Consider the following 10,943-nt stretch of genomic DNA (forward strand, 5'->3'; position numbering starts at 1 on the left):
TTGGATTGATGTTTGTTGACTTCAACATGGATCAAGTTGAAGCAAAAAATATTAACTTCTGTGTCATCTGAGAATTTTGGACAGAAAAATATAAAATAACGAGGATCACAATATCTGATCCAAACACTGTATTCTCATGTATGTTTTCGCTAAAAAAATCGTGCATTACGAGGAGTATGCCAAAATATCAGCAAAAGAGTAAGACGTGAGGATACTTTCGTATGCATTTGTTAACTCTAACCTATGGAATCTATACTGTATACTGCACATCTTCTACAATTGTCTCAAAGGCACTAATGCCTTGTGATATTCGATATGATCTTTGGAAGTTTAGAAAATCTGGGGACTGCGATGAACAGTTTTTTAGCAACAGTACTGTAGGACCTATTTCCAATTTTCCATATTATGAAAAAGGCCTCTCCTCGATCAACTCAGGTGAGGTGGGTATTATAGTACTGACAGTGGTATTTACATTCATATATCTATATATCAATTGTTACATATAAACCTTTGTCTTTGGACTCATTTTCATTGAGAATGTATTTACCTTACTCATTAATGTGATATTTTATGCGGATACTATTAAGGTTTGAGTAGAATTTTCATCCTTATTATAATTATAATGTTATGGCTTAAAAAAGAGTTTAATATGTAAAAAAATAGTTTAATGATTATATATTTTCAAATATAAACTTTTTACACCGTAAATTAATTAAAAATTATTATTAAAATAACTGTAATTGTTATAAAAGTTAATTTGATAATGTAAAATTGTTCTTCATACATGCTATTTTCTCTAAAAATAATCATCATTATATATATCCATTTGGAGATGAAAATGTGGGTGCACGTAAATTTGCTCCCTAAAGAACAAGCCTTTCACGCCGCTCTTTCATATACGTTTCTTAAGTAGGAAGTGAAATTATGAAGCCTCTTGAGCACCACAAAACCTAAACGGAAGATACCGTGATTAATAAGATTTCCTTTTGTCTCTGTTACTCACGACTCAACACAATGGATAGAGTATGAAAGTGAGAGATAACTCTCATCTAATGAGTTAATCTTTAAACTTAAATTAAGCTCAAATCCATATTCTAACATGATACCAAAAATTTGTCCTAAATTCATTAACAAGTCACCTATCATCTAATAATTTACACATGCTTATACATTATTTACTTAATACGTGATATTCGTTGTTATTAGTTAGATTTGAAATATTTTATGTAAATTTGCATTGGACCCAGATTATTTGAACCACAACAGCAAACACATTAATATTATACAAAAAAAAAATATGAATTTATATAGAAAACTCTCTAACATGATTTTTTTTATTCAGTGGAAAAATTACAAAACAAACTTAGACAAATCTGACATGCAAAATTTGATCAACCATTATAATTTTTTGAACTAAATTGATTAATAATTTATAAATTTAAGAACTTTATTTTATTGATACAAATTTAAGAACTATTTTGTTAATTTTAGTCACCAATTTAATCAATTATTATAATTTTAGGGACTAAAACAGTCATACATTCTTTTTAAGAGGAATTTTAATCAATGAGGAGTGAAACATAATAGAATTGATAATTTTTAATAAAATTTATTCAGAAAAGAGTGTTACAGAAAAATCATTTTTAATATTTATTTAATCATATTTTTTATTTATAAGAGGCTAGAACCTGATAGAACTTATTTAACGGATTGAACTCAATTTTATTCGGAGTATTTATATGTTGGTGTATTTACATGCTATTTGATTCACATAGTATTATTTATCTGGTTTACTCTATTTACTTTGTGTACTGTAAATTCCTAATTTCTGATTTTCAACGGTTAATTACAAACTTACAATGAGGGCCAAAACTCAAAAAAGCATTACTAAACCAAGATCTAATAGCACGCATAGGTAGACCTCCAGCTAGCTAGGTCGTTAAGCATCAACAAACTACACCCTCATAGTGGCGCGACTCTAGAGCAGTTAAACCTAACACTTGAGAGTGGTCAAAGTTTGCTAACTAATCTCTCCCTCTTCTTGGTCCAATCTTAAATTTTACGAAAGGAAAATAATTAACAAAGGAAAAATAAATTGATTCGTCTTTTATCAAAATTTGTTTCTTTCTAACTTGAAAAAAAGGGGTGTGTGGATTTGAGGTTTAAAAAAATATATATCCACGAGTTGTAAAATATTGCTGATTTTGTTTTGTTCTGTTTTACTTTAGGTGGTAAAATATATGTTTAATTTATTATAACTCTTTAAATTTATCTTGTAACTTGACAAGGATTTCTTTTTATTATTGAGACCATATTTTATGCTTTATTTTTTTTATTACATTTGATTTTTTAAGGGTATTCATGTTATTTCACAAATATCTATTTCTTTTATCTCATTTTCTACTTAATCAAACAAAAGAATAAGAAGCTTGTGTTTTTCCTTCTTTTCACTTCTTTTTTTATCAGATGACATGCTATTTGATTCACATAGTATCTATTCATTCATTCTTTTTATTTATTTTTTAAACTTTCTTTTGTATACCAAATTAACATGGTATTAAGCATTAGGTGAGTGCTAGTTTTGGATTTTGATTAGAGTCATTGAGGAAAGTCATTCTTTCAATAATTGTACATTTTGATTCCGAAAACAAATTTTCACCCTCAACACTTTTATGGATCAAACATAGTTTTGTTTTTTTGGAAACAAGTTATCTTTATAGTTAAAAATCATAAGAATAATCTTTTGTCTTTAAAAAAATAAGACTAATCTCTTGACAAAGTAATGCATAAGCTAAGTGATAATCTCTCTTCCCTCAAATGTTGCTATGTTTTATTCACATATTCTTTGAGATTTAGGTGAACAAAATCATGAGAATGCTAATTTCGCTTATGACTTTAAAGATATACAAATGCCATGTGTGATTTTATTAAAGAATAATGAATTAGTATTCAGAAGTAAATAAATAATTTAAAATTTTAAATAAGAAATCAATTCCATATTGAATAAATAATCAAGGTATCACTTTCTCTCCTAAATTACTCTTAAACAAATATAATTATATAAGCAATTCCTTAAATATTAAATATCTATCAATTTTAATTCTTAGCTTGATATATTTTACCAGCATCGAGGAACTAATTTGAAAAAAATAATATTTGAGAGACTGTGTAACATGATTTCTAATACTTTAGAAATTATTTTATAACTTTATTAATTTAAAGACTACTTAAGAGATAAAGTAATACTCCAGAGACTAAATTGATGCTTTATTCATTTCATACTACTTCTTATAACTCTTAAATTAAAGAAAAAATAAAAAGAAATAAAATAAATTTCACTTCATTTTAATTTATTTACTTTTTTGGCTCTATATTATTTTGTTTTTGTTTTTATAAATCTGCGAATAAACTTAAAGATTCCAAAGGTGGAGAAAAAAAGACAGTGTTAAAGTTAGGGATGGTAAGTGGACCAATAATCAATAATCATGGATTGAAGGGAGGGTTCCAGCTGGAAACTGGTGTTCTGAACTGACACCGAAACATCCATCTTGACCAGAGCTCGTAGAACACAACAGAACCCAACAACAGAAAGTTAAGACCATATCTTCCATTTCGTTTTCTCCATTATCAGCATCTTTAAACCGCACCGAACACAGACAATATTAACGTGTCCCACCACTGTACATGCATGTTGACATGACTCAAAAGTGTTTTGAGACGATATCCTTCACGTTTTTGGACCAGGGGAGAAAACGAGAGGAAAAAAAAAAAAAAGAGAAGAGTTTTTCACTTTTCATATTTTAGATAATTTAAATTATTAATTTTTTATTCGATTAAATGAAAAATTGAAAAAATATTTTTTTTATCTTCTTAATCTATTAATAAGCAGACAACTAATGTTCAGACTAAAAATAAACACAAACAAGGTAAAAAATATACATGAAAAACGAGTTCCATAATCAATCAAATATCTACAAATCTAATGTCATATATTATTTTATTATTCATGAAATTCATTTTTCATACGATTTATGATTTTTTTATTTCAAATATTAGTTGATTGTTATAATTTTTATTTACATGAATTTAATGGAATTAATAAATTTTAAATTTTAAATCATGAAAAAATGTTTAAAATTGTGTTAAAAAATAAAAAATAATTGATTTTTTAAAATAATTATTTTTTCATAAATTAAATAAGTAAAAAATATTTTAGAGTAAAAGTTAAGGCATCCATTTACAACTAATAAACAAGTTAAGCGACTATTCCTATAGCATATATTAAATTATTACATTATCCTTTGCTTTCATGCGTATCGAAGAACTATATAGGTTTTCTTTAATTTTATGCATCGATAATAGAACAATTAACAAGAGCACACAAAAAAATAGAACAATTAACAATATAAAAAGTTATTAAAAATGTCAATATCAATCCTTAAATTAATTTTAAACGTTTAAAATTGACATTTTTTATTAAAAATATATTATATTGAAAATATAAAATATAATAAATACTTTCTTTCTCAATAAAATTATATCACTTTTATATATTTAAAACCAGTCCTATGTTAAAAAGATTTGTTGAAATGTGAAGCTTGAGTTCTATAAGAAAATGTATTGAGATGGATTTACGTTAAGCATGAGAAGAGTATAGTTAAAAGGATTTGAATCGGACTCAATTCCTCTGTGTTCGTGTAAACTTTGGTTTCTCTTTTATTTGTATGAGGTGAGATTTTATAGTACTCTCATACTTTTTGTTAAATTAATAATTGAATGATTCAATATTTTTTTTATACTTATTTTTTATTCCTACAAATAAAATAAAAAAATTGATTTGTACTTTCACTATTTAGTACCATTTTTTAGTACTTGCACGGACTTATACTTGTTTCTAAGTCGAACTCGGTCTATTTTTAATTATAAAATTATTTTTAAAAATTTATTTGTCTTTTTTATAAGATTTTTTGTAATTTTTAAATGTATTGATTTTTTTTACATACCTTTACTTAAAATTTTTTTCCAAACATTAATGAGAAATAAGTGGATAGAAAGAGAAAAAAAATGAATAAATTTAAATTTATAGTATAAATAATTGATAGATTTAATATAATAATTACTTTTGTTATGAATTAATTAAAAGAGTCTTATTATAATTAAAGATGAATGAAATAATTAAGCTTCAACGGGCTTAAGTTTGTACATTTTTTTAACTATCCGTGTTTGTATTTCTCAAGTCTCATTTGCTCATTTTTTTTTTCACCTTTTATTTGTTTTTGGATTGGTAGGAATTGTTATAATATTAGAAGTCTAATATCATATTATAATTGTCGCAATATCCCAATACAAAATAAATGTGGATTAGGCTGAATTTTGTTAGGTACTTAAATAATAGTAATGTTGAAAAATCTGCCTTTTTAAGAAATTGTACAGTTCTCCACTTCTCCAACGCTAACCGAAAATTATTATATGAATGTTATGCGCCATTTTGCAGTCTCGATGATTTCTTTCTTTTTTTAATAACAGTCTTTCAATATGAACTACTAAAACATACTCCTATATTCAAACACATGCAAATATGAGACTTAAATCGTTGGAAATATGTTTGTAAAGGATGGGATATGCTCATCTCTAATCTAATTTGAGGTATTAATTAGATTAAGAGGCGTATTGTAAAGGAAAGCCACGTCTCTTGGGCCACTGCTGATCGATTGTCAAATGCAGCATGCACACCTTTTAATTGGTCCACTTTCCTCAACAAGCTCATTATTTCTCACTTTACTCATATGGTAGCTTGGAGTCTAAAAAATAACGGATGGTTCTTTATCAATTTTGCCTATGATGCTATAATCCACGAGGGCTTTCATCATTATTCTAGGATGTTTAGCCAATTTTGGAAGTGGAAATGGTCCCCAAACGGATCAAAACATTTATGTGGATGGTGGCTCAAGGTGTCTTATTAATAAATAACCATTGAACTAGAAGAAATAGGACTGATCATCCCAGGTGTTTACTCTGTGATGCTTACTATGAAACAACTCTGCATGTTCTTAGATTGTGAGTTTGCCTCTGTTATTTGGAGTAATGTAGTTTTTATTAAAGCTATTCAACCTTTCTCTTTGGGTTACCATATTAAACAGCCAAAGAGCGATTTTATGGTATTATGAAAATATAAGGATGGGATTTTACTCAACTATTGGCCCAGAAAATAATTGTACCACTACCAATACCCTTAAAAAAATTTAGGTGTCATAGCAACTTAATTGTCAGCATTGGAGCTTAATTATTGGTACAATATTTTCTTTGGCAAAGGACAAATAAGGTAATCTTAAAAGATTGGTTAGCTTAAAAGAGTTTTTTATGCTCAAGGAGAAAACTCTTCCAACAGATTATCGTGAATCATGGTTAGGTGGTTGAATCTTTTAAGGAGCTTAAATTCGATTTTTTTTTTCTATTTATCAAAATACCTTTCGAACACGAACAAAAACAAGTTACGTAAAATGTAAAGAAAGAAGCTTAATTATTTATGAACAATTTGAACTCAATTTATTAAATATATATTTAAATAAATAAATAGAGTTAGAGAAAAAAATTATACACGAAAAATATAAAAAATTTTACACTATCATTCAATTATAATCCATCGTATTGATAAAATTGATGACTTTTATGATAATTAATTTAAAAATCATATCAACGGTAATGTTATTTATTTTTGGATGTTTTTATTATAAAATTAATTTAATATAATATTTTGAATTAAACTTAGAATTTACTCAAATTTATTTCAATTCATAATCAATTATAAATTTTCTGCTAATATAAAATCAAATATGTAAAAATATATTTAAAATCAACTATATAATTAATTCTTAAATATATGTACAAGTCCTAAATTTGCCTTCATATGCATGTCAAGACGACACCCATAAAATGGCACCGATGTCGTTTACATTCTTTGCTGGCAAGTAGGTGCAGTAATAGTACGGTACGGGTAGGAAACGTCAACTCCCCTATTGTCGTTAACACTATCGACCAAGAATACCAATATACCATATCGGGAATTGGGCCATCGGCTCTGTTGTGGGCTCATTTGCAACGTCTTGATTCTTTTTCGGTGCTGGTGCCCGGAGTGTGGGCCTTTTTCTTTCATTGACGAGTTACAACATCTTCTGCTGTTCCACGTGTCACAAAGTAGCGTGACGGTGATTTTTCATATGCTCCTTTTCCTTGGGAAAAAATTTCATGTAGAGACTTGACACACAATTAGACTGAAAAATAGGCTTTCAAGGGCAGCACTGAAAGGAGAGATTTCAGAACGATAAATACTTTAAGAATTTTTATATTGTAAGTTTAAATTCACGTGGCTCACAAAAAAAAAAAAAAAGTTTAAATTCACGGGCCTTGCATTTGCTTGAGTTTGGATAAAATCAATGTTTTTAACAATCTTTTTTATTTGCGCAATAATTTATAGTATGGAAAATTCAAATCTCATCACAATAATTGACATGGTAATGCAAAAATTTCAGTATTAAAAATCCCTATTCATGTCTTGTCGCGGTTATTTATAATTGATAATCTTATACAAAAAATAAGTAATATTTTTTAGAATAAAAAAAGTTGTAGTGGTTGTATTATCCTAGAAAAATAAGTAAGTTTTTATTTACAAAGAGATAATCAAATAAAGAAGGAAGCATATTTATCAAAAGTAAAAAGATTATAATAACTCAGAGATTCTTATTTAACTAGACCCTTTAACAAAGGAAACAGAAAATAATAATAATAATGCCTTTTAAAAAATAATTCCAATTACTTGAATTGGTCTCACAAAATCACCAATAATCTCTCTTTGAAGTGGTTGTACTTGTATAGTTGCAGTGGAATTTCTTATTTGTATACCATCCTAATGCTGACTTTATTATTGACATACAGATAAAAATTATTTAAAATACTTTTATAAAAGTTTAATTAATTAAAATTTAAAGATAAATACTCGTTGATTCTTTTAAGAACTGTCTTTTTCTTGTACATGTATGATTCTAACTTTTAAAAAGAAACTAAATTATAAGAAGTATAATTACATCACAATGGTAAAGTAACTAAAATGCGGTTGATATTTCAATTTCAACTTCAACTAATGTAAGATTATTACTTCTTACGAGTAAAAATACATATAAAGATTTGTTACATTTTCATTTAATTAAAAATTATTATATATAATAAAATTATCATCTTTTATAATAATTATATTAAAATCAGATTAATGATAATTGAGTTAATGACTATAATATTTTTTACATTAATTATACATCTCAAATATACACTTTCAGTTTATTAGTACTTTTTTATGTATTTTTTTATTATAATTCATTTTGTCACTTTATCTTTATCTTTAATTTTCTTTTCATTAATTTTTTTCTTATATTAAGTAAAATGATGTGTTCGTATTTTATTTTCTATTTATTTTGGTAAAAAAAAAATAGCTTCTCTGTCCTTTTTGCTTATTTATTTTCTTTGTACGGGGCAAGTCAGCAAGTGTGTATGCTATGTTTTTCCAAAAAGGTTCAAACTTTGGGTGCAGAACTGCAGATGTATAGGCACCGTAGGGAAACTCATGAACATCGCAACGCGTTAGGTAGCTTCCTCTCCACTATTCAAAATCGGTTCCATTCCAATATAAGAAGTGAAAGAGCCCAGAACTACCAGGCAAGAACATAGTGTATGTGTTTCAAAACTGTGATTTTGTTATCTGTTCTTCAAAACCATTGAAGATGAGGTGGCTCTTTCCTCTCCTCTTTCTTTTTTCGCTTGGTCTTACTGGTAAGAGAAACAACTTGACTCTTCTCTTCAAGCTCTCAACTTTAATAAATGCTTTGCAATGTGGGTTTCTTCTCAGTTTCATTATTTCACTGATCTCTAATGATACCCTTTGTATTTTTGGTTTGCATTTTCAGTTACTGGTCAAGAATCCATTGAGTTCCTCAACCTTTGTGAGACAACTGAAGACATTTTACAAGCCTCATCACACGCTGAGCTTCCCTTGGCTATTTCAGTGAATGGTGGAAACCTCAATGAGGTTTCCTTCAGCATTCTATTGGCTGAAAAATGGCTCAGACACAACGTTCTTGCACACTACCCTGCCTCAAATATCACCACCATTGTTGTGGAAACCACTGCTTTTTGCCAACAAGACCACCAACACAACAACAACCTCGCTGTGGTTCTGTCTTCTTTGAAGAATGTCTACCACTCTCTCAAGAGATGGGGTTTGGAGAAAGACATTAAAGTCTCTGTTGCTTTTAATCTGGACTGTTTGTCTCTAAACTCAGTTTCTCTTAACAATGATTTGAAACTGGTCAAACCCCTCATAGAGTTTCTCCAAGAGGTAAACTCCACATATTCTGTGATCCCACATTATGGCTTCTCACGTTTTTCTGATAAAAGTTTGAGCTTGGTCTCTTCCCACTTGGAGTCCTTGAAAAAGCCTGGATTTTTCTACTTGAATAACATAAATGTTCTAGCCATTGTTCCAAAAGGGAGAAAAAACATAGCAAGAAAGCTTTCAGTTGTTGATTTTAGCCCAATAGGCCCATTCCCAGTAAGGCCAGCTCCAGTGCCAGAAATAGCCAAGTCCCCAATGACTCCTTCCAATGTAGCTTTCCCTCCTTTAGCTCAAGTAGTTTCTTCACCCCCTCCAATACTTTCTCCCACTTTTGCCCCTGAAGAGCCACCATTTCCATTTGGTGTTCCAGCTAATTCTCCTCATGGTTTCTCACTCCCTCCTTGTAATCCATTACACGATGGCTCACCCCAAATATTCCCGATCCAGAAACTGTGGTGTGTGGCTAAGCCTAGTGTTCCTGAAGAAACACTGCAACAGGCTATGGACTATGCTTGTGGAGAGGGTGGTGCTGATTGCATGGAGATCTCACCGCAGGGAAACTGTTATAATCCAGACACCTTGGTTGCTCATGCCTCCTATGCTTTCAACAGTTACTGGCAGAAGCACAAGAGAAGTGGTGGAACATGCAGCTTTGGAGGAACTGCCATGTTGATAAATTCTGACCCAAGTAAGCATGCACTATCTATCTTGTCTTGTTTTTTCTCAAATCTGTTCTAGCTTTGTGTTATTGTTTTCTTTTTTCTTTCATCTTGTTTCCCTTCATTAATAAAGAGTGTTACTATTGGTTTGCAGGTTTCCTTCACTGTCGGTTTATTCTTAGCTAAGTGAATAGAAGTGGCGTGGCGACTTTCTGTTTTTGTTGCAGATAGTGTGGAGGATTTTATGTTAAGGTGACTTTTCTTTTGATTAACTAGCAATCGGTTTATGTATAATGTATGGACCAACTTAAAACTTCTATATTGGGATCTTGTTGGACTAACTTAATACTTTCTAGCTTAATTGTTATGTTGTTTCTCCATATGATATATAGGTATTAGTAGTAGTAAGTTGGAGTTCTGTTCTAAATTACTTACTGATTGAATCCTATTTGCCTACGCAGAGTTTGTTTTATTCAGTGAATTTGACCATCAATTTTCTACTAGAATTGTCTTATGTTTTAGCTGTAAGAATAAGAAAAACAGCCTTTATTTCTGCTTTGTTACGCTAAATTATTTAATGTCGTCAACAATTGTGATATTTTAAAAGGTGTTTAATCAAAATTTTAACCCGAGGAGCATAACGAAGAACATAGAAAGTTCTGTTTAGGTTTTATGATGGGATTGCTCATTCAAGGGTAGGAGGAACCCTTTTGGGGAAGGGGGTACCTCAAACTTTTTTTGTTGAGACTGAAGGTCTGGTGGTGAAAATTACTCAACTCTAGCTCTCATATCATATGGTGTCCTCAACTGCATGTAGGCAGTTCCCAAACTCTTTTATTTTTAATTAACGTGTTTGGATTCCAATTTGGAATTGAGTATAGAATTAGAACATTGAGGAGTTT

General features: G+C 29.3%; 1 protein-coding gene across 1 annotated transcript; it reads left to right on the forward strand.

Annotated features, from left to right (window-relative positions):
* The first annotated feature begins 8,528 nt into the window (after positions 1 to 8,528).
* On the forward strand, positions 8,529 to 10,513 carry LOC100798505 (glucan endo-1,3-beta-glucosidase 12). The gene is made up of 3 exons (XM_003539235.5): positions 8,529 to 8,820; positions 8,955 to 10,070; positions 10,196 to 10,513. Exons 1-3 carry the CDS (start codon positions 8,772 to 8,774, stop codon positions 10,225 to 10,227), a joined length of 1,197 nt encoding a protein of 398 aa, XP_003539283.1. The 5' UTR covers positions 8,529 to 8,771; the 3' UTR covers positions 10,228 to 10,513.
* Positions 10,514 to 10,943: the final 430 nt, after the last annotated feature.

The sequence above is a fragment of the Glycine max genome, chromosome 11 (assembly GCF_000004515.6).
Source record: "Glycine max cultivar Williams 82 chromosome 11, Glycine_max_v4.0, whole genome shotgun sequence".
In the NCBI taxonomy this organism is placed as follows: Eukaryota; Viridiplantae; Streptophyta; class Magnoliopsida; order Fabales; family Fabaceae; genus Glycine; species Glycine max.